At 35.7% G+C, this 25,470-nt stretch overlaps 1 protein-coding gene across 6 annotated transcripts in view; it reads left to right on the top strand.

Annotated features, from left to right (window-relative positions):
• CACNA2D1 (calcium voltage-gated channel auxiliary subunit alpha2delta 1) overlaps window positions 1-25,470 on the top strand; it is a 503,656-nt gene that overhangs the window by 357,885 nt on the left and 120,301 nt on the right. For all 6 annotated transcript variants that reach the window (XM_015134178.3, XM_015134179.3, XM_015134181.3 and 3 more), the window contains exon 7: window positions 6,548-6,679. In XM_015134178.3, the coding sequence (XP_014989664.1) occupies window positions 6,548-6,679 (132 nt within the window). The remainder of the gene's footprint in view (window positions 1-6,547; window positions 6,680-25,470) is intronic.

Genomic DNA, 25,470 nt, shown 5'->3' on the forward strand with positions numbered 1-25,470 from the left:
CAATTGTATTTGTAGTTATACTTGAACAGGGTTTCTCAACTTAGGCACCACTGACTTTTTAGGATTGATATTTCTGTGGGTTCTATCCTGTGCATTGTAGGATGTTTAAAGCATCTCTGGCCTCTACTCACTAGATGCCAATAGCATCCAACTAGTCATGACCATGAAAAATGTCCTAGACATCACCAAATGTTCTCTGGGGTGAAATATAGGTCTTAATTAGGAACCATGTGTTACAAAGGTATAGGCAATCTTGTTTTTTGGATTTAAAATTCTAGATAATCAGAGCTACACAAAAAGTTTTGAAAGCCTAGAAATAAATAGCTCATAAGCAGGGATTTTGGAATCTAGTATACTTGTTTGAGTGCCATCTCTACAGCTTGCACTGTGTGATTTTTGTATAACCTTTTGAGATTTTATTTTTGTTATGTAAAAGGGAAGATAATACTAATATTCCACTTAAAGTGTCATTTTAAAAGTTAAATGATGCATAGGAAATCATTAATACTTGGCATGAAGTAAGTGATTAATAAATATTACTAAGTTAATATTTGTTATTAGTAACAGTAGTTTGAATATGCTAATTTTTATCTCAATGCAAGACAGTGATAGAATAGTATAAATTACATGAAATAGTAAACATTTTTGCCTGTTTTCTTGCTCTACTTATTTAACTGTACGATATTTGGTATTGTTAAACAAAAGTAATTTTTAGTATCTTGTCCCTTACATATCTTTAATAGCTACATCTCTTATCAAAGACTTATTAAAGTTATTTTATATTTTCAGCAAGTCATAACAAATGTTTTTTCTCTTTTTTCTTGCATAAATATGCTTTTTTAGAAAGCTGTAGGTAAGGGTACAAAGATTCAGTTTTCAAAGATGTGTAATTTCTGGAGACCTAATATACAGCATGGTGAGGAAAATTAACAATATTGTATTATAATTTTCTAGGAGGATATATCTTAAATTCCCCCAACTTCTACCCTAATGGTAGTTATGTAAAGGTGATGGATAAGTTAATGAACTTGATTTTGATGATGATTTTACAACATACAGGTATTTTAAAACATCACATTTCATACTTTACATGATTTTATATGTCAATGACATCTCAATAAAGCTGTTACAAAGCTGTAGTTGACATTAGAAATAACATTAACATTTTTCAAATAGTCACATGGTGCCATCAATGTATGGTGAGGCCTTGGACCCTGAATAAATCAAGAAAATGTATGCAAACTTAATTCAAACTTAATTCAGACTTAAGAGGGAGCAATAGTGCAACATTTTATTGGTTGAAGTTTGCAGAAGAACGTTGGATTCAGAGCTCGTCAAATATTCTGTATTCCTTGTCATAAACAAGATATAGATAGAATAGTCGTGTCTTTTAGAAGAATTAGCAGCAAATATAAGGGGTTTCTTTTGGGCTGTTACAAATTAGATTTTTCTTTCTTCCCTTGAGAATCCAGACTGAACAATAGAATACTCTAAAAGAGAGAATTGCTGAACACCAAGGCCATGTTTTTGAAAACTAAGTAAACAAAGAATAGAGATGTATGCTTGGCATTCTGAATCAATTATCAGTGAAATCCTGTTATGCCATTCAGAATAGAGGCCTCAAAGTCAAGGTTTGCTTTCCAAGCATTCACTGCTTTTAGGAGGCTTGGCCTTGGACATCTATAAAAGACTTAATTTTTACAAAATCGAATTTTCTAACAGGGATAAAGATCTTCATTTCTTAAAAGTTGACAGAAAATGAGAACTAATTATACTCCTAATCTAAGACAATTAGCTAAATTTGTCAGTAACTGGTAGTAGGTTCAAGGCTAGATTGTCATTGAGTGGTCTTCTATAGTGAAAAAATATTGACCACTCATGTACTTCTAATCTCATCTGAAGCAAGAAACTGGAAGTGTATATGAATGTAAAGCATTACTATTTGTCAGGGGTAGGGAAGAAAAAGAGGGCAACTATTGAAATAATCTATAATAAATAATGTATCATATAGAACAAAGGTCCCCAACCCCTGGGCCATGGACCAGTCCAGGTCTCTGACCTATCAGGAACCGGGCCATGCAGCAGGAGAGCGTTTCTTCCTGAGCTCTGCCTTCTGTCAGGTGAGCAGCAGCATTAAATTTTCACAGGAGCATGAACCCTGTTGTGAACGGCACATGTGCATGATCTGGGTTCCACGCTCCTTATGAGAATCTAATAATGCCTGATGATCTGAGGTGGAACAGTCATCCCGAAACCACGTCTCACCTCCATTTGTGGAAAAATTGTCTTTAACGAAACCAGTCCCCAGTGCCAAAAAGATCATAGAATGTATAATTGAGAATATAAAATACAATATAATTTTAAATAATACCAATTTATAGAATATCATTCACCTGTTACAAATATTATTAAATCAATCTCACCAAATAAAAGGATTTTTATGGCCAAAAATATTATGTTTTTTTTAAAGAAAATTTATTCTGGAATTTTTATATTAAACATTATTTGGCTACTAATTTACATTGATGTTTCCACAATTAAATAAAATCCTTTGAATTTTGATTGTTTGCTCTGGACATTCAAATAAAGATTATGACTTATAGAATAATAATTGCATTTTAAAGTCTTTATAATATACAATGACAAATGAAAACTTTTTTGTTGAATTTCATTGAAATTTATTGAACTTTAGTGAATCAGAATTCCACAATTATTTTTTGAGATTAGGTTTTTATATGAATGAAAAATACAGTTTCATAATCTAGAGTAATATTTGCTGAAAATGATTTTTCAAGGAATTTGGCCTTGTTTTATTTTTCCTGTTATGAAAGAATCATGTTTTATACCTTTTATTTTTTAAGAACTACAGTGTCAGGAAAACAGGAGAGACTAAAAATTCTTTCTAAGAATACAGAAAGGCACCAGCATAACCACATAAACTCTTTATAATATAAAACAAAGGATCTCCTGAAAACAACTTTTAACTTTAAAAAGCACTTAACTAGGCCGGGCGCGGTGGCTCAAGCCTGTAATCCCAGCACTTTGGGAGGCCGAGATGGGCGGATCACGAGGTCAGGAGATCGAGACCATCCTGGCTAACACGGTGAAACCCCGTCTCTACTAAGAAATACAAAAAATAGCCGGGCGAGGTGGCAGCGCCTGTAGTCCCAGCTACTCGGGAGGCTGAGGCCGGAGAATGGCGTGAACCCGGGAGGCGGAGCTTGCAGTGAGCTGAGATCCGGCCACTGCACTCCAGCCTGGGCTACAGAGCGAGACTCCGTCTCAAAAAAAAAATAAATAAATAAATAAAAAATAAAAATAAAAAAATAAAATAAAAAGCACTTAACTTACCCGGTGGTAACCAGAATAGTTAGTTCAAAAAAATCTTCCTGAATAAACTCTACCCTCACATTTAGAGACACAGACAGAAACAGAGATGGGAGTTAAGGGGCATCCTGGGGAGAGATAGAGACAAGGGCAGAAAAAGAGAGATAATGTGTGTGTAAGTACAATGGAAATGACAGAGCACAATTCATATCTAGGAAATGACATAAACTTGTTTTAGCACGGCCAGTATTGTGCATTTAGTGTTATTCCATCATCTACAGATTACCCTCTTATTTCAGCATTATTTATCCTGAGTGTGGTAATAGCATAAAGATGGAGAAATGTTGGGCATCTTAGTAATTCTGGATGATCTATTTAATTTTATAAGGTTAAGAAGAAAAACAGTCTGGTCTTTTCAAGGTACCAGAGTAATATAGGTTTATTAGTCAAATATAATTCATAATATGGATCAGAAAAATATAGGCAGATAACCCAAGGTCTAAAATAGCATTTATTCTTCCTTGTTTGCTTTGATGCTTTATATATTTTCTTTTCCATTTTTTTAAGCTGCTTTCAATATTATTTGAGAAAAAGCTTTCCTAGTGAAACCATCTAATCCTACTTTCTAGTTTTGGTATTTTAAGGAATTTGAATGGTATAATTGAATGAATGATTCTTGCTCTATAATACTCTGATGAAGAACTGGAGACCCATATTCTGTACGTAGGTATAAATCGCTTGAAGAACATTGTTCATTGAACACCATGTGAATGTTGGTAGGTAGATCCAGTCAAACTGCCCTCTACAAAGGCTGTAGTAATTTCGCATTCCTATGGTAGATCCTCTTTGAATTTTGATTTCTGGATATCCATTAAAAGACTGTGACTAATAGGATAATGATTGCATTAAAAAGTCCCTGTAACTATATACTAACACATGGAAGTATCTGTATTCTTACATCTTACTACACATTGAGTATTATCAAATTTATAAACCAAACAGATGTGATAGGTGTGCAATACCAGTACTTTCATTCTGAGTCAAATTTAAAATCAGTTCTAGTGCCTAGTCTGAGAATTCTTTATATTATTTGCTCATTTGTAGATGAACACATCTTGAGAAAAATATTTTGAAATCTACCTTACTAATGGTTTGCCTGGTAAAGAAAATTTTCAAAGCATCAACTGGAAATTTTAAAACATATTGCCAGGATAGTAGGAATATTTTAGAACTTGTCTTTTTCTGTCAGTATATAAAAGTATAATTCACAATCAGTGTGTCAGTACCCAATACTTAGTAGCTGTTGAGTTATCAAAACTAAGAAAAAGTTAGCAGCCTTGAAAACAAATAAAACTTTATTAAAAATAACTAGATGTTGTTGCCTAATATGAATGAAAGAATCAAGGAAATTAAAGAGATAGAATAGATTGGGGATTAATGAAGTCTATCTGGATCATAAATAAACATTTGTTTAGTACAATATTACTATAACAGTCATAAATGTTTAAGAGAAAACACAACGTTCCTCTTTCTGTGCTATTTTGTATATTGATATAAATATTCATGAACAGTGGGTATCAGTTCAGGTTATCTGTGTGAATATAAATTCTCATATAACTGGCCGCTTAGTGTTCATTGGATCATGCTTTTGAATATGAATTCTTCAGTATCTCAGATGCATGATGGACCTGACGCAGCTCATGAATATTCACACACACGCAACTGATCTTTTTGAAAATAATCGCATCCATAAAGATGAAAATCTTGTTAGTTTTCAATAATGAGGACTGCGTTAGCATGCTGGTCCCAGAAGAGTTTCACAATCACCTTGTTTCTCTTTTCTTTTTTGGTAAATGATACAAACTTTAAAATATAAACACATAGGCTGTGCATCTTGTTTCACAGGCGCCCTTTTAATTTTACCTTTAAAAAGGCTTGTGCATGATTTAACCATGATGGCATTCATTTCTTTTATTTGCTGTCATCACAGAAAATAATAGAAGAAAGTTAAGCTGTATCTCCAGTCTTCATCCTAATCACATTTCCACTGTGTTCAGGCTTGGTCAGAGATTGTCAAATGCAAAGTGGCCCAGTCTGCTAATCTCTCGGGGCATGGTGTATATTTTACATAGAAAATTTTCTATGTCATGTTTTTGTGTAGAGAGAAAATTATATTAGGCCAATTCAACTTTTAATATGCTAGACTTGAGAAGTTATGATCATGAAGGCCCATAATTATAAATTATGTATTATTTTAACCTAGATTATATCCTGCATTATAATTGCTTCGCTTTCATTGTAATGAATGGTATATGTTTGTAATACCTATCCAAGATCAGTTTCTAGTTATAAATACGTATCAAAATCAGTCGCCTGGCCTTTATCGGCACCATGCTCTAATTATTAATAGAACTAACCAGGAGGAAAAAAACACTAGTGTTTATGAAGGTAGTGATAAAGTGTCAGCTGGTTGGTTTCTAACACTGATATTGTCAAGCCTCTGAATAAATTTTCCCATTACTAAAATACGTACAATTTTGTTGTGTAAACATAGTTAATAAGCTATGCTCAATGATAACTTTTTTTTTTTTAAACTAGCAGGCTAATTTATGTTGCTCTGCCTCAGAGAGTCATCAATAGTTGATTACTGTGGTCTTAAAACTCTGTCCTAATGTGCCCCATAGTTTTCCTCAGAACTACCTCCGAGGATAAAAAGGAACACCACTCATGCCTCCTCATATTTTATGTGTCACGGTGGTTCTCAACCAGGAGGGATTTTGCCCACAGGGGCCGTCTGACAGTCTGGAGACATTTTCACTTGTCACAGCTTGGGGGTGGGGAGGTACTGGTGTCTAGTGGGTAGAGGCCCGAGACGCTGCTAAACATGGTCACAGGATTAGACCTCACCACAAAGAATAACCTAGGCCAAAATGTCACTAGGGCCACTGTCATATAAAGTTTTGTTTTCAGAAATTCTTTCCAGAGGTAAATGTCTTGATTTATCATCTTTCAATGAATACCGTGTACATGTTGGTAGTAGGGTCAAACTGTCCTCTAAAATGTCGAAAATGTTGATAACCACTGGATTAGAGTTCTTTTAGAAGTAGAACAATGAACATATTTAATATTATTTTCTAAATAAATGAAGACAGATTCAGTTTTTAATTATAAATTTGAATTAATTGTTTCTCTTTTTTTTTTTTTTTTTTTTTTTTGTTAGCAACAATTGTGTTAAATGAACTCAACTGGACAAGTGCCTTAGATGAAGTTTTCAAAAAAAATCGAGAGGAAGACCCTTCACTGTTGTGGCAGGTTTTTGGCAGTGCCACTGGCCTGGCTCGATATTATCCAGGTAGGTGCTTAGTGATTCAATCATTGTCAAGTTATAGCCTCAATGTTTCTGGAAAATACTCTGTTATCTTCCCTGATATTGTAAGAAAAAGATGACTATATCACACTACTTATATAAGGAAGGAATATTCCTCTTTACATGGCTTTAGATTGACCACAATCACTTTAAACTGAAATACTTAAGGAGCAACTGGAGCTGTTAGTACCTGGAATCAGGCCATGCTGCTGTGAGACCATGAGCAGGTATCCTTAGTTACATACCTGGAACAGGAAATTACCATCAATCTTAAAACAGCTCTGAGATAAAGGCCCAACTGCTCAGCATGCACCAAGCTGTGAGTCATGTTAGAGAATTGAATTGAATTTTTATAAATTAATTGAAATATTTATCTTCAGGTTTTAGGTCTGTGGTTGAAATTTGTAACGAAAGTTTAATGTGTTTCTTTAATCAGTAGATGTGGATCTGTTAAAATGAATAGGACAAGAAATAAAATGAAATCACAAAGAAAAGATAGTTTTTCTTATGTGTCAGGTTGTATTACTTCTGAGTGCATCTCAGTGATTGTATATACTCAATGAAGATGAATATGTTTTATGTTAAAATGAAAAAGTATTTTTATAAATATGTATTATTGTAAAAAAGTAAGGAGAAATAAATAGTAATTTCTATAGCAAAACATGAAAAATTAATTCCTAGGACATCCTGAAAACACTTTAAGTGAAATGTCTCTTGGTGTTTTTAACTTCTCCAATTTTTAACGCAAGCTGAAAAACATAAAATGCATTTTCTTTCTCAAACATGATCTGAGTTATGGGATACATGCTAGGTAATTTGGCTTTAAATGGCTACAGTATGACTTTAAATAGCATAATTCTTCTTGAGACTTGGGTGTCCTAAACATGTTTAATAAATTGAGTTATTCATATAAAAAGTCACAGCAGTAAATAGGGGTGAATAAAAATTAGAAAGCATAACTTTGGGTTGTAATATTATAGCAATGAATGTAAGTATCTGGATATCAATGGACCTAACGGTACTCAAATTAGGTAAAGAACCATATAATTTGGACAGGGTTGCAGATCCCAGATGGTAAAATCAGTAATAATGTTTCCACATAAGTCCAACACACTAGGAGAAGCCAAGTTTGTATTAAATATTGAAAAAATGAGTTATAATTAAATATTTGTATTAATATCTGATGGTAATATATCACATAGTTTATCATTATAATAGGGGAATTTTCCCTTTATGAAATATTGTTCATTTTAGTAGAACCCTTCTAGACATAATCTTGTTAGTTTATTAACATGTTTAATACTAGGTATCAGAAGACTTAAAATTTGAGTATATAATACTTAGATAATGTAAAGGAAAAAGACAACACTACTCATGCACATAATAAATCTGATGTAATAAACCTTAAAATTATATCAGGTCTTATAAAACATTTATAAATTATAAGACCTGATATAATTTAAAATACAGGAAATAGACATCTGATGTCCTATCCTATAATATACAAATATAAGAATATATTTGTCAACAACTTACAGCATTATGTTGCTTTTAAGTCTTTTAATATATCACTTATCATAACAATATTCCATATAGAAGTAAGGCAAAGAAGGAAATGATAAAAGAAAATTAGGATGATAATGAGCAACCAAGAGCCCAGTATCAGAGAGAAAATGATGATGTAGAGGAAGAGAGAAAAGGGTTACTAGAGAAAAACAAGAGGAGAGGAAGGAAAGAATGCATCCAAAATGGGAGATAAAACATGGGGATCAAGAGGTGGATGGAAAGATAAGTTATATTGTAAACACCTTTCAAAAATGGCTCTTTTAACAAGTAGCAGTTAACTTTAAAAATTACCAATAAAATATATTCTGTAATTCTTTAATTTCAAATGCTATTTGAGGGATGATGGCTTTAATTTTTTAACGCTAATCATGTATTTTCAAATGTGTTGACATTTGTTTGCTTCATCTTGGAAAACATATTTAGATATTTAGCAGAATTCATGTGGTCTTGATAGAGGTAGGAGACAGACAAAATCTGTGAAGATGGGGCGGGTTTCCGGTGAAACACTACCTTCAAGCCAAAGACAGTTTAAAGCCTAGCTGCAAGTCTGGTAAATCCCCGGACCAGATTGAGAACCTCTCTTCTTGTTTGATGTGCTTTCCTCTGATTGAACACTGCTCTTCACTTGTTTCACATATACCTACCCTTTTCTAATTGTTTTTTTACACTGCCATGCCCATCTTTGAGTGGTGCCTTTGTTTTAGCCTTTTTTGAATACTTACAAACCAATCAACATGAACTCTCCATTCTGAGTCCATGAAAGCCCCAGACCCAAACACACTGAGCAAGAGACGATCTGACGCCAGGTGGGCAATGACCCTTATATTCCTTCTCCTCTGAGAGCTTTCTCATTGCTCAGTAAGATTCTTCTCCACCCTCCCCACCCTTCCATTGTCAGCATAACCTCATTCTTTTTGGAAGTGTGACAAGAATCTACGAAATGCGGGTACAAAGGAAGTTGTAACACTATAGCCCTCTGCCTTCTGCTGGTGGAGGGCAGCTGCCCGACACATGTGCTTTAGGGTCAGAGGCACCCCTGCTTGGGTGCCAGCACGTTTCTCCATTCGAGGTGCCGGAGTCCACCACGGGAGTCACTTACAACGTGCCTTGTCTAGCCACAAGCTCCACATACAGCCCACTTCTGTGCCAGCACTTGGAATGGCAGACCGGAGCCTGCACTCGCTTGCTCACACACTGCCTCCCGCCAAAGGCTGGGTGCATAGTCACAATGACTGTGGGATCCACGCCGGAGCGCAGGCCGGGTGCTGACCAGCAGGCAGAGTAGATGGGGTGTCTCCTGCAGTGAACCCGGGCCCAAGCAAGGACTGGGCAGGGGCATCACTGACCGGAGATCTCTGGCTTGCACAGTGACTGAGGAGAGTCCTCCATCAGTCTTTCCAGAACATTAGCTAGGGAAGCAACCCTGTGCCCACTCATAATACCTAGGTTTGAAGTGAGAGTTTGGCAAGCAAATTGATTCACCAAATAAGAGGCTGAATTCATTTACCTGTTACAGGAAGGTCTTTAAAATAGCCCACTTGACTGCTGTAGAATACACTTGAATCGATTTTAGTTTAGTGAATCTGTTACCAAGTTGCTCTTCATGACACTAGTGATATAATAGAACCAAGTCTTTAGTAAAGACATGGAGACAATGTCATAATTTTAAAAGTGCATGATTGTGTTTCTGTTTTTGTAAGACTGTGTTTTTAACACAAAAACAACCAAGTTTAAAGCTTTATTTAATGACGTGATTAAAAATTTTTTTGGCAGACTATATATACTTCTCTGATTTTATCATTTTGATAGAAGCAAAATAATATAGAAGGACTCACCCCTGTTTACTGTATATTAAACCGGAGGTCAAAAATAGTCTTTCAGCATTTTAATTATCTTAACAGTAAGTGGAAACAGCATATATGTTAGTTCTACTTAATTAAACTTTTACATAGAAGACTTGACCCTCAGGCTAGGATCTCCCTACTAGTTGTGAGAACCTAGGTAGGTCTCCTGAACTTTCTGAGACCTAATCAAATTTGAAAAAGTAGAATATTAATAACTCCTCATTTTATCCCCTGGGGGTTATTGTGATCAATGAGATAATATGATGAAAAGTACTTTGAAAATAGGAAACAGTAGGTATTTCTACAATAGTGCATGTCAACTAGAATAATTTTGCCTAAATGCAGCTTTCTCTTTATCTCAGACATTAAAGAACATAATTGAAGCTTACAGTGGGTTGACAAGGAAACTAAATAGAACTCTGGAAGGAATCTAAACATGAGTAAGCCATAAAGTCAGGCAACAACACCACATAGTGAAACTGGTCAGAAGAGATGGATTTTAGCTGATGGCTTTAGGTCACTTTTCTGTAGGGTTGCCAGATATGATAAAGGATGTCCAATTAAGTGTAAATTTCAAATAAGCAATGAAGAACCTTTTAGTGTAAGTATGCTTCATGCAATATTTGTGATACACTTTTACTAAGAAAGTATTTATTTTTTATTGAAATTCAAGCTTAACTGATTGTCTTGTATTTCTTTTTGCTAAATTCATCAACCTTCTCTTTCAGGTTTTCAGTTTCTATATATTTGTAATATCGGAAAGTCAGCTTCCCCATTACATCACAGTATTGTAAAGATCAAGCAAAGCCTATTCAGCCAGATATATAGAATTTTATAATTTTCATTTTTAAATTCTGTAAGCTACCAATTTTTATTTTTGTAAGTGAATACTTGCTACAGAGCTTTTGAAAATAAAATGTTTTGCAGGAACTAGAACCTTCTGATTCACAACAGAATCTAAAATATATTCTTGTTGATTATTAATATGCTACTTAAAGCAGAGTCACATACCATGAGGCAGGTGAGCAATATATATATATTTAACCCCATCAATATTATGTACCCATAATAATTAAAATAAAAAATAAAAAATTTAATTGAAAGATAATATCGTGTACAAGTTTTGATACACACACACACACACACACACGTTGTAGAATGGTTAAATCTAGCTAATTAACAAAGCCTCACCTAACATACTTATTATTATGGCCTATATATCATCATTAACTAGTTACCATTTATATATTGGATCTCTTGAATTTATTCCTGATCTCTAACTATAATTGTACGTCCTTTGACCAACATCTCCCCATCTCTTCCTCCCTTGTAACCACCCCAATCTTTGGTAACCACCGTTAGATTCTGTATTCTATGACATCAACTTTTTTTTTTCTTTTTTTTTGAGACAGAGTCTTACTCTGTCGCCCAGGTTGGAGTGCAGTGGCGTAATCTCGGCTCATTACAACCTCTGCCCCTGAGTTCAAGAGATTCTCCTGCCTCAACCTCCCAAGTAGCAGGGATTGCAGATGCATGCCACCATGCCTGGCTAACTTTTGTATTGTTAGTAGAGACGGGGTTTCGCCATGTTGGCTAGGCTGGTCTCGAATTCCTGACCTCCGGTGATCCACCCACCTCCGCCTCCCAAAGTGCTGGGATTACAAGTGTGAGCCACCACACCCAACCAAGATCAACTTTTTTACATTCCACAGTAATTATATTCTTGAAGCAAACAGCCAGAATATAAACCCCACCTCCACCAGTAAATTTTGTATGATGATGACCTTTGGAAAACCCTCATTGACCCCAGCTGTGAAACAAGGAGGATAACAATGCTTAAATTGTAGAATTGTTAAGAGAATAAGAAGCACTAAATCTGTTTGGAGTATATTGCCCAGATGTAGGGGAAAGTTAGAGTACTCTCATTATTTTCATTTACCAGATTATTTAAATGTAGAAACACTGACTTCCAGTGAGATCTCTAGAGCTAGCGTAATATAAAGGTGCCTATGCACCTATGCTGACTCAAAAAAGTAGTTTCGTAATTAGTGGAGGTTTAAACTCTTGCTGTCTGTCCGTGGACTGAACATTAGCCTGCTTTATAATTTTGTTGATGTATATGGAAATAAGCTATGAAAATCATTGGTATCTGTCCTTTTTCTTCTTCCTTCTTTTTTCTTTTTTTCGTCTTTCTCCACCCTCTTCTTTCTCTTTCTCCTCTCCTTCTTGGAAGGTAGGTAGACTATGAGGAGTTCTGGGTTCATATAAAAGTTGTCATCAGCATCACTTTGTACTTCAACTAACTCATATTATATTTCTGTACCTATTTCTTCATCAGTAACTTGGGATGGTTGAACAAAATGATTTCCAAAGCAAGCATTAATTTTATCTGCTTTATAGCCGGCTGTAGCGTTTGCTACATCCACAGTCTTTGTTTTGCAGGATAAGTAGAGTGACTAGCCCTAGTCATACAGCTAGCTCATGGCATAGATATGATTAGGAACTCATATTTAATGATGCCTTCCTTGAATATGTGCTCATTGGAAAATCAGTTTATTTTGCAAGTTCTTTCCTTCAGAAGCTCTTAATTTATTATATAAATTAACTTTAATGTTATTAAAAACTGCTTTCAATAGCTATCAACTTTGTGAATTCTTACTCGTTGTAAAAACCATAGGTACAAACTGGTCATTTCACCTGTTAATGTTTCCTGAAATTGTACCAATTGTTGCAGTAATTGGAATTGTTATTAGGAATCAGTGGCTTATTGAAATGCCAATGTAGCCAGCACTTATTCTTTTTTTAGACAATTAGTTGTATTTGTTAAAAAACAGAGAAAACTAAAAATCTACTTCATCTCCATATGAAATTTACTTAATGTCTTATTATTTGTTCTTTCTCTGCCCTACCTCATTTGTTAATTTCAAAACTATGAGATTATAATAAAGGAACCTAACATATATAATAGTGATTTATATGTAAGGGTTTTTACTATGTAAGGGTTTTTACTCGTGTCAATCAGAGTTAACATAGACTGTGGCAGGTAGGGAAACTATACAAATAAGGGGTCTGCACCCCAGATCTCATTACTCTTTCTCTGAGCATGGCCTCTGCCTTATTGTTGTTACTTGTGCTCTTTATTGGAAGCAAAGAATGGTGTTGTTCTGTGCCCCCCTTTTTAAGGGAACTTCCTGGAAATCACATAAAACATTCTCTTTTGTTTGTTTCTGGCCAGAATTTAGTGGTCTCTTGGTCATAGCTACCTTCAAAATGGCCATATATCCAGCTAAATGGCAGGGGGCTGTACTAAGTAAGAAGAGGAAAAGAGATATTGGGGAACAAAAAGCATCTCTGCTATGGTTACTATGTGCACATTTGTGTTTTAAAATAACAAGTTGTTTCCCACCATATAAACAGAACCAAATACAAGAACCACATGATTATCTCAATAGATGCAGAAAAGGCTTTTGACAAAATTCAACAGCCCTTCATGCTAAAAACGCTCAATAAATTCGGTATTGATGGAACGTACCTCAAAATAATAAGAGCTATCTATGACAAACCCACAGCCAATATCATACTGAATGGGCAAAAACTGGAAAAATTCCCTTTGAAAACTGGCACAAGATAGGGATGCCCTCTCTCACCACTCCTATTCAACATAGTGTTGGAAGTTCTGGCTAGGGCAATCAGGCAAGAGAAAGAAATCAAGGGTATTCAGTTAGGAAAAGAAGAAGTCAAACTGTCCCTGTTTGCAGATGACATGACTGTATATTTAGAAAACCCCATTGTCTCAGCCCAAAATCTCCTTAAGCTGATAAGCAACTTCAGCAAAGTCTCAGGATACAAAATTAATGTGCAAAAATCACAAGCATTCTTATACACCAGTAACAGACAGAGAGCCAAATCAGGAATGAACTTCCATTCACAATTGCTTCAAAGAGAATAAAATACCTAGGAATCCAACTTACAAGGGATGTAAAGGACCTCTTCAAGGAGAACTACAAACCACTGCTCAGTGAAATCAAAGAGGACACAAACAAATGGAAGAACATACCATGCTCATGGATAGGAAGAATCAATATCGTGAAAATGGCCATACTGCCCAAGGTAATTTATAGATTCAATGCCATCCCCATCAAGCTACCAATGAGTTTCTTCACAGAATTGGAAAAAACTGCTTTAAAGTTCATATGGAACCAAAAAAGAGCCCGCATCTCCAAGACAATCCTAAGTTAAAAGAACAAAGCTGGAGGCATCACACTACCTGACTTCAAACTATACTACAAGGCTACAGTAACCAAAACAGCATGGTACTGGTACCAAAACAGAGATATAGACCAATGGAACAGAACAGAGTCCTCAGAAAGAATACCACACATCTACAGCCATCTGATCTTTGACAAACCTGAGAGAAACAAGAAATGGGGAAAGGATTCCCTATTTAATAAATGGTGCTGGGAAAATTGGCTAGCCAAAAGTAGAAAGCTGAAACTGGATCCTTTCCTTACTCCTTATACGAAAATTAATTCAAGATGGATTAGAGACTTAAATGTTAGACCTAATACCATAAAAATCCTAGAGGAAAACCTAGGTAGTACCATTCAGGACATAGGCATGGGCAAAGACTTCATGTCTAAAACACCAAAAGCAACGGCAGCAAAAGCCAAAATTGACAAATGGGATCTCATTAAACTAAAGAGCTTCTGCACAGCCAAAGAAACTACCATCACAGTGAACAGGCAACCTACAGAATGGGAGAAAATTTTTGCAATCTACTCATCTGACAAAGGGCTAATATCCAGAACCTACAAAGAACTCAAACAAATTTACAAGAAAAAAACAAACAACCCCATCAAAAAGTGGGCAAAGGATATGAACAGACATTTCTCAAAAGAAGACATTCATACAGCCAACAGACACATGAAAAAATGCTCATCATCACTGGCCATCAGAGAAATGCAAATCAAAACCACAATGAGATACCATCTCACACCAGTTAGAATGGCGATCATTAAAAAGTCAGGAAACAACAGGTGCTGGAGAGGATGTGGAGAAATAGGAACACTTTTACACTGTTGGTGGGATTGTAAACTAGTTCAACCATTATGGAAAACAGTATGGCGATTCCTCAAGGATCTAGAACTAGATGTACCATATGACCCAGCCATCCCATTACTGGGTATATACCCAAAGGATTATAAATTATGCTGCTATAAAGACACATGCACACGTATGTTTATTGCAGCACTATTCACAATAGCAAAGACTTGGAATCAACCCAAAGGTCCATCAGTGACAGATTGGATTAAGAAAATGTGGCACATATACACCATGGAATACTATGCAGCCATCAAAAAGGATGAGTTTGCGTCCTTTGTAGGGACATGGATGCAGCTGGAAACCATCATTCTTAGCAAACTATCACAAGAACAGAAAACCAAACACCGCATGTTCTCACTCATAGGTGGGAACTGAACAATGAGATCACTTGGACTCAGGAAGGGGAACATCACACACAGGGGCCTATCATGGGGAGGGGGGAGGGGGAAGGGATTGCATTGGGAGTTATACCTGTTGTAAATGATGAGTTGATGGGTGCAGCACACCAACATGGCACAAGTATACATATGTAACCAACCTGCACGTTATGCACATGTACCCTACAACTTAAAGTATAATAATAATTAATTAATTAATTAATTAAAAAAAATTTAAATCTAGGAAGTCAAAACTTATACATCTAAATTAAATACCTCTTAAATTTAGATTGCAATACAAATTATTAAATGATTAAATACCAAGTCACTTAAATAGACAGTAGCAATAGATTTGCTATAGAAATTTTGAAAAAGAAGAGGTCATTATGGATCAGAGTCATAAAAGAGGTTTATGAACTTTGGATTGAAAATCAAGTCAGTGAAGAAGAAAAGGCAAAATGTTTCTGGAGGGAAGAATGGCATAAAGTAAAAATACAAGGAGATGAACAACTACTGTTGGAGACTAGTGAGGTCAGTTAATCCAATAGTTTGTTATAGAAAAAGTAATATTGAATCAAAAGTTTTATTAATGTAGATTATATGGCCTTGCATGTCAGAATGGTTTGGGATTTAATGTGTAGGCAAAGTGCCACAAACATTTTGGGAACTGTAATGCTATGATTAAAGCACTTATTATTATGATTAGAAGGAGAAAGACATGGGGAAACTTGACCAGAGGATATGCTATTTTAATGGTCAGACATGGAATTTTAAAGATCTGAACAAGGGATCAAATAGGAATTAAGAATTCTTAAATAGAAATGATGATATCAGACTTCATTTTTTAAAAACATGAATTTAATGACTGACGTAGAGTCTAAGTTGAGTATCATTTTTTAAGCTGAATGGATGAGAATATCAAAGCTGTTTACTAAAATTAACAATCAAAAGTTTTTATTCTGGGAGTAAAGTGATGAGTTTAACTTAGAACAGTAAAGTTTGAGGTGTTGACAAGAGGGTACAAATAGCTCTGTTTACGCTCAAGCACTGGTTTCGTATTACATGGTTTTCTTTGCTATATACTATCCACCAATTGTATTGTGTGTGGGATGCATCTTACACATACACAAAAGGATGATACACTGTTTTAAAATTCTGAATTCATCCTGATTATGAAGGCAATTCTGTAGCATTTTTGTTGCATTTTGTATAACCTTATCTCTTACCTGAATCTGTCTTATTTTTCACAGATTATTACAGAGTTGTAATAGTTGTTCACCTTGTGGTCAGCCATGGATTCAGTCATACCTAAACTGACTAAATAATTGATTTTATTGCTCACAGATTAGAGTAGGTAAACAGGATAGCAATATGAAAATGAGAGCCATTTGTAATTTGACTGGGGATAACACTATATGCAAAATATGTAAATAGGAATTGCTACAAAACTTTAGCTGTTTTCAACTTCTAAGATACATATCTCAATCTGTTTTTTTTTCTTTATGTGTTACCAAATTTCTATACTTATGTCATTCATTTTTAGATGCATAGAACATCTTTGCTGTGTAATTCATTTATGTTCAGTATACTTGATTATGAAAAATGAAAAAGATTTTTTGTCAAAAAATCAGATGTTTCAAGCACCTTCTCAGGTATGCTAAATATAAACTTTTCAAAGAAATCTATCACTATCACCATCATCTAAGAGTTTGACTTACAAAACTAGGAAACTTGTTCCTATGGAATCATAGTTTGTTTTATGTTTTTGGCGATGTCATTATTGTCATCTAATTGAATGTATTTGCTTACAAAAATAAGAAACATGTTTCTCTGTCAGACTTCGTGGTTTTCTCTATGGAGCACATATCTAACATTATTTCCCAGTAAGCCCACCCCAACACTTGCCTCATAGAACTTACTGTGCTCACGCTTATTTCCAAGTCACTTAATGACTGCATTATGGGACATCTAAAGGATTAAGTGTTTGTGTACCATTTACTTTATTGAATATTTCATTTAACTACCCAACTTGTCCTTGTTGACTGCTACTCCTGCTGACAGACAGGTATCACTTTAAGTAAAAATGTTTTAAGTGTATTATCTGGCATCTTCAGTATTACCAGTAATCCGCTTTGTTAAAAGGGCTTTTACTTTTTTAATTATGGTGATTTATCCTTGGCAGTAATACCATGTGTCTGTGTATGGGTTTCTGCCCATTGTTTATAAGTTACAGAAAATTTCTGGAAATAGAGAAAACCAAACACCGCATGTTCTCACTCATAAGTGGGAGTTGAACAATGAGAAAACATGGACACAGGGAGGGGAACATCACACACCAGGGCCTGTCGGGGAATGGGGGGCAAGGGGAGGCATAGCATTAGGAGAAATACCTAATGTAAATGACAAGCTGATGGGTGTAGCAAACCATCATGGCACATGTATACCTATGTAACAAACCTGCACGTTATGTACAAGTACCCCAGAACAAGTATAATTAAAAAAAAAAAAAAGAAAAAAAACTTTTGGAAATATTACAGTGGAAATATCAAAGTCATTCTCCCACCAATAGAGTGATATCATCTGAATATCCTAAATACCGAGACTCACTGCCCAGAAACAAAATTAAAATTCACAATTATTTGATTACATCAGTGTAATTAAGTCTGGGCAAAGGAGGAAAGACTGATAAGAACAAGGCAGATCTCCTGTTTCTGAAGAAACTGAGATATCCTGAGGATTCTAATACCAGTAAGAGATTTTTTTTTTCTGGAGGAGTTCATAGGTGAATGAAAACTTGTAAACACACTAAAATATAATGCAAGCAAAGAGCTAGTAAAATTATTTCAAAATGATGTGGAGGGCCAGGTGCAGTGGCTCATGCCTGTTATCCCAGCACTTTGGGAGGCCAAGGAGGGAGGATCATCTGAGGTCAGGAGTTCGAGACCAGCCTGGCCAACATAGTGAAACCTCATCTCTACTAAAAATACAAAAATTAGCCAGGTGTGGTGGCGGGCACCTGTAATCCCAGCTACTCAGGAGGCTGAGGCAGGAGAATTGCTTGAACCTGGGAAAAAAGGTTGCAGTGAGTCGAGATCATATCACTGCACTCAAGCCTGGGCAACAGACTGAGACTCCATCTAAAAAAATAAAAAGTAATAAAAGTGATGTGGGGTAGAGTTGGATTATCAGCTGTCTGGTGAATTATACAAGCTGGCATTGTCTAGTTAATGGCATCTGGCTCTTTTACCATGACATTGAGACTATGCAAAGATTCTAATTCAATCTACATCTCCAGTTTTATCTCTTAATGTACAGTTCAAACTTCATTGTTTACCCCTGTATTACATTTTCTCCCCTTTTAATTTTTTTGTTTTATTTTCTATTCTACAAATCTGCCTTTTTGTTTTTGTATCTCTATGTGCCTAGTTCCTAGAGCCCACCTCTGGTCGATTGCATCTTATCGTTCATTCAAAATAAAATGCAGGCCGAGAGTGGGGGCTCACGCCTGTAATCAAAGCATTTTGGGAGGCCGAGGCAGGCGGATCACCTGAGGTCAGGAGTTCGAGACCAGCCTGGTCAACATGGTGAAACCCCATCTCTACTAAAAACACAGAAATTAGCTGGTTGTGGTGGTGGGCACCTGTAATCCCAGCTACTTGGTAGGCTGAGGCAGGAGAATCACTTGAACCCAGGAGGCAGAGGTTCAAGTGAGCCAAGATCACACCATTACACTCACGCCTGGGCAACAACAGTGAAACTCCATCTCAAAAAAAATTAAAATAAAATAAATACATTAAAATACCAATATATGAAGACTTGCCCAAAAGCAGTCTTTCTTCATTTTGTTCTCTCAGATAATTTTGTTTTTGTATATGTTACACTAGATAGCGAATTTTACCTTCTTCCAGAATTTATTTTGCATATGCCATTTTAAAAACCATTGCAATCTATGCAGTGAGAGATAGTTAATTACACATTTGTGTGCCTCATATCACCTAACACAGTTTCATGTATATAGTGTATAATAGGTATTTTTTAAGCTGGATAAATAAGTCAAGATCATAAGTACTATAACTGAAAGAGAGTTTTAGAGTAGAATTGTAGAGAATCAGTTTCTAAATAAAAATGAAACAAGGAGAACAAGCAGCTGGAGAACGTTAAGGAACATAGAGTTACTGTGTTCTAGGTCCCTGTCTGCACATCTTGCCCATCCTGTCCTCTCATCTATGTCAGTATTCTCCATGAGGTTTCTGAGGCTAATATCATGAAGTCAGTTTTAGATGTCTAGAAAGTTTTGTTGACGGTGTGACACCAGCTTGCATCAGGGAGATGGAGTCAGATGGGGAAATAGTATCATGTTCAAGCCCAAGTCACAGGGACATACTTTTAAGTGGTTAACATCTAAGCATATCTTATAAAAATCTATTATTTTTAAAAATCTTTAATCTATAAGTAGTTCCAGTGACTCAGTGATACTGTTTCAGGTATCTGTAAATGCAGTGCTTATTTTGTGCCAAATGTGGTTCTAAGTGTTTATATGCACAATTCATTACATCTTAGCTGTAATCCTAGTAAGTGGCATTATTAGTCCCATTTTACTGGGCAAAAAAAAAAAAAGATTAAATAATTTATCCAAATTCATGCACCCAGTGAAAAATCCAGGTAGGCTGGTTCCCAAATTCATGATTTTAATTTCTGCACTAGGCTAGATCCAACGTGGGAAGACAATTTCAAAATGACAAGAGAATAGAGTCTTCATATGAACATTTACTCACCTGGAATACTTGCTTTCCAGGCTTCCCTTCTGCCTGTGAATCTCCTTGATGATTCTAAGCCATAAAGCTTGAGACATTCAGCATTTGAAAATTCCATCTGGGAATGATTTTTATTTTTCAGATGTAACTGATTACTTGGGACCGTTTACTTGGGACTCACTAGAAGTCTTATATGGCAATAAGCAGTTTCCTGGGAACAAAATAAAACTCTCCTAAAAATATATGGGAATGAGAGCAATACAGTGAAGTAGATTTTTTTTAAGTTTTTTATTTTTGTTTTTAATTTTTATGGGCACATAGCAGGTATATAATTTTGATACAAGCATATAATGTATAATAATCACATCAGGGTTAGCGGGGGTACTCATCACCTCAAGCGTTCATCATCTCTTTGTGTTACGAACTTTCCAATTGTACTCCGTCAGTTATTCAAAACACCCCTTGAAGATTTTGCCTCCTGTGCTTTCTCTTAGCTTTAATACTTGACCCAGGTTGCATGATTGAGAAAAGTCCTGACCTGTATCAAGGTACTGACTCAATTACTTAATAATCAATATAATGAAACATTTAAAAAATACTCTGAGGTAAAATTTCTACCGAATAGGTAATCAGTGCTTAGGGTAACCCTGGTCCATGGTGTCATACAGCAACTGAGGTTTCAGCTATCTGCCACTCCTCAGGTTGTTGTCCTCATCTGTCTGGTTAACATGGGCTCAATACCATCATAAAACTTTTGAGGCCAAGAGAAGACGGGGGAAAATTAGTAGAAGGCAACAAGAGTGATTGAAGGATCACACATATATCACTTTTGCTCACATCCTATCTACTAGAATTTGATCACATGGCTACATCATGACAAGAGAAACTGAAAAGTATAATTTCTGGCAGGGCAGTCGTGAGGACTCTTACTAGAAGGAAGGAGGAGGAAATGCATATTGAAGCCCTGTTACAGTTCATTCTTCTGGCATTTCAAATATCTGTGCATACCATTTTTCCCCACGTGTAGAACATACTCAGCTCCTCCCCTAGATGATTCAAATTCCCAACAAATGAATAAAATCCAGGATCTCTGGGTCACATGCAGTTCTCTCCATCAGGTAGGATGTTTCCTAATTTGACTACCTATAATAGAGCCTTGTACCAGTTATTTTCTCTACCCTATTCCCATTGCTGCCCAAATATATAATATTCATTGGTCATGTCCGCTGCGTAACTATGATAAAAACTCCCATCTGTAAAATGAGAGTGAGAAATACAGGACAATCACTGACACGTTCACCCTATCCCATTCTATCAGGCAAGAAATACAAAGATATCCTACTCTTGCGTAAAGCTATATTTCTTGGTTAGCTCATCTCTCTGTTTCTGGTAGTGTTCTGTGGGAGTAACTATCTTGTCTAAAACACTTTCTGACACATCTGAAGTGGTGTGCTTGAGGCTAAAGAACTTTTATAGCTTGCTGTTCCTGGTGCAAGTTTAGTGCCCAAAAGTTGCTTTAGGGTTCAATTACATTTCTACAGGCCAGGTTTGTGGTTTCGTTAGTAACACAAACAACATCAACAACAATGCCCAGATGACTTCCAGTTGTTCTTTACACCAGTAAATTTCTTGTGCAAGCCACCTCAGTCCTAAAATTTAGTCTAGAAATAATTCTTAATACTGGTATGTTTTATTTATTTGTTAGGTTCTAAATTTAGCTTATCCTCATCTCCGTCATCTCCATGGTGGATTACTTGAAGACATTGCTGAGTACAGAAAATTTGATGTTCTAATAGGTACTGGATGTTACTAATTTTTAAATTGTTCATTTGTACCTGTGACCAGGGTTGCTAGCTGTCCACCAAAGTTCTGTCTTCCCATTCCATTGGGAAATTTTCTTTTAAAAAATTTTCTTAAAAAAAAAAAAAATTCTTTTAAAATTTTCTTTTAAAAAAGAAAAATGTAGTCCCTGGCTAGGCAGGGACTACATTTCTCCCACCTTTTGGTCTCTGCAGGACCATGTGGCAAGTTCATACCAATAGAAAATGAGTGAAAGTAATATGTGTCACTTCCAGCCTGAGATTGTTAGGACTAGAGTGTGCCTTCTCCACACTTCCTCCCTCCATCTAGCAGCTGCAAGCCCAATGTCCTGGATGCCCTTGGAATCCAAGTGCTGAAGGAGGCAAAAGCTCTGCCAGCTTTAAGACTCTGCATAACTGCCTGGAGCACAATCTATCCATGCACTACCACTCTCCACACCCTGCACAACTTAGCCTGTTATTTGAGTTAGAAGTACTTTACTATACTAAGATACGAAAGATTTCAAATTTTTCATTAAGGCATTTGTGCCACCCTGGCTAACATAGAATCTTGTTCCTGTATTTTCAGTATTTTCCAGGTTAAAAGTTGTATTCGGGAGCAGATAACTCAAAATCTGAAAAGCCAGCTATTCACTTTCCTAGATTTTTTGGCACCTTGGTGTGGGTATAATCCACATTCTTCTAATGACAGTTATCTACCCTGAACTTGGTTATTGGAGCCATGGTGCAAATTAGGGACTGTGGAGAATCCATTCTGGGATGATAGTAATTGAGCAACATTGAAACTTATGAAAATTGTGTGAGCTATGCAGTACACATTTAGTGAAATAATTTGGGCTTGAAAATAGTCCCAATTGATTATCTTGGCTTGCAGTTCAGAGCCATGACTAATATTCTATAGGAGATGATTGAGACAAGCCGAAAATAATGGTCCACCAATTAGATCTAGGCAAAGGACCAGGAGTGACTTTTAATGGCATTGTTGAGTATATGAAATTTACTTTTTAAAATTATCCTGAGACTAAGACTGTGAAGTTTTTAGAATTGAAAAAATACACTTGAACTTTTTAATTGGGAAATGCAATTAGCTGTCATTTGACGTTTCTACCAAGAGAATCAGTACTCAATGCATCATTATTTGCTTTATTCTTTCCTAGCAGCTGAAATAAAAAAAAATGGATACTTTGCTATTATTTTTAGATCATATTAACCAGAAAATGTCACTAAAATCTGCATACTTTCTCAAGAATATTTTCCTATTACATATATTAGTATTCTGAGTTAATGTACAAGTAAATACCTGCTTAAATCAACAATTTGATAACACACATAACACATCCTATGTATAAGGTGAAGTAAATGGTAGACCAGTAGATTTAGTAAAGGACACACTAACGGTTCATTTTTGATTAGGGGAAAACATTCCTGTAAATCATTGTTATCACCTTTAATGATGACATTCAAAAAGGAAATGTCTACATTGTGAACTGTCATTTTCTGTTCTCTCTTCTGCTGTCCCCAAATCTTCCTAGAACAGTAAAAAGTCATCTAAACTGAGCAGCATTTCACTTTTTATAGGAATTTTGGAAGCTCTCTTTCCCTCTCTAAACATGCAGTTTTCACTGTGCATGGTTTTGAAACTGATTATTTCAGGGAATTACAATATATGGTTATTAGCTTTTTTACTCTTTGATCTTTCATAATTCTGAGTGTATATAAGGAATGAACTATTTAAATGACATGATGGGATTTTACAAGGGAATGAGTAATATCACAGAAGAAGTTATATTGTTCAATTTTACCATAACATTAATATCTTAATTTGGTTTAATCAAGGGCTACTACCTAAGAGTAAATATCTCAGAAAACTTCTAAGAGAAGATTATTAATATTTTAAAATATAAACCACCGAAGGTTATAAACAGTATTAAAATGTAATAGCCTGGCTCATACTGTAAATGATAGCCTTTTAACTTTTTTCTTTCCTTAAAGAAAGATATACATTTTATTGAACATAGTAATATATATCACAGTTAATTTCAATTAGCAATGGTAGTGACAACAGAAATCCTAGATGAATGTGATTGGCAAACAATTAAAAAATCTAATTGAATCATAATTTTCAAATTCCAATTTCTTTAAGTTGTTTATCAGATTCATTGCACACCACTTTTAACTCAGGATTGCTGCTGTCATATTGGCAGTGGTAACTAATCACTTCTCTCATCTACCCCATACGTTTGTGTCAGTCTTGGTTCAATCAGGAGACAGAAAAAATATAATATCTTGAACAAGGAAAGTCTATTTTTTAATAAAAAATTATCTACAATGGGGATTGGAGTAATAAGGGATTGGCTAAAAGTACAGACAACTCTAAAGGATTTATGAGTATCAGATATAATATTACATAATCTAATATGTAATAACAACTGCCTCTAGGGTTGAGGTAGAGTGCCCAAGGCAGAGCTCCTAATCCCCCAGTTCCCAGGCTGAGGTTCACACCTTGTAGAGACCATGGTCATGGCCCACCAAGGTGGAGAAGTCACTGTGATGTCACACTGATAGGATTTGCTGCAAATTTACCCTGTGAGGTTCCAGGTCTTTCCTTGTAAGCTCTCCTCTACAAAAATACCTGGGGCAGGGGGTGGGGCTGGAGGGGTACAGGTGACAGAATTAGAGCCTGAGCCTGGTGAAGCTGGCCATGTTGCAGGAGTGGGCAATTTGGGCAAACTCCAACACTGTAGGAGCTGAGCTCTGGAGAATATACAGACAGTGCAGGAGACAGACACCAGACAGCAGCACATGCTACAAGAGCCTGTGGGCAAACAAACCAAAACAAGGAAGCAAAATCCTTTTTCTCACTCGGTGTCTGTTTTGCATCATTTGCAGGCAAGCCTTGAAAATGTGCCATCTGATAAAGGAAAAGTATTTAAAAGACTCAGATCCATTTTCATAGGGCAAGGTAGAAGGGTGCATTTGGAGTTGAGCAGCAGTAGATGTATTATCAGCATAACATGGTACTGAAAGAAGGATACAATTTCTATAAAGTTTTAGGTATTGCTAAGACCCCATCTTGGAGAGTCAGATATTATAGAGGGATAACGAAAGTGAACTGATGTATGTATCAGCATGCTTGTTACTTAATTCTAGCATTACCACACACATACACACACACAGGATTATTTTACATCGCAGACTCTCACTTTCTGCAAGTGCAAGTTGAACAAATTTCAGTAAGCTCACCATTTCAGTTACACTGACTGTGTCAATGGTGGTTGGAAGAGTGCTGTATTTAAACTTGCTATTTTATGT

The sequence above is a fragment of the Macaca mulatta genome, chromosome 3 (genome assembly GCF_049350105.2).
Source record: "Macaca mulatta isolate MMU2019108-1 chromosome 3, T2T-MMU8v2.0, whole genome shotgun sequence".
NCBI lineage: Eukaryota > Metazoa > Chordata > Mammalia > Primates > Cercopithecidae > Macaca > Macaca mulatta.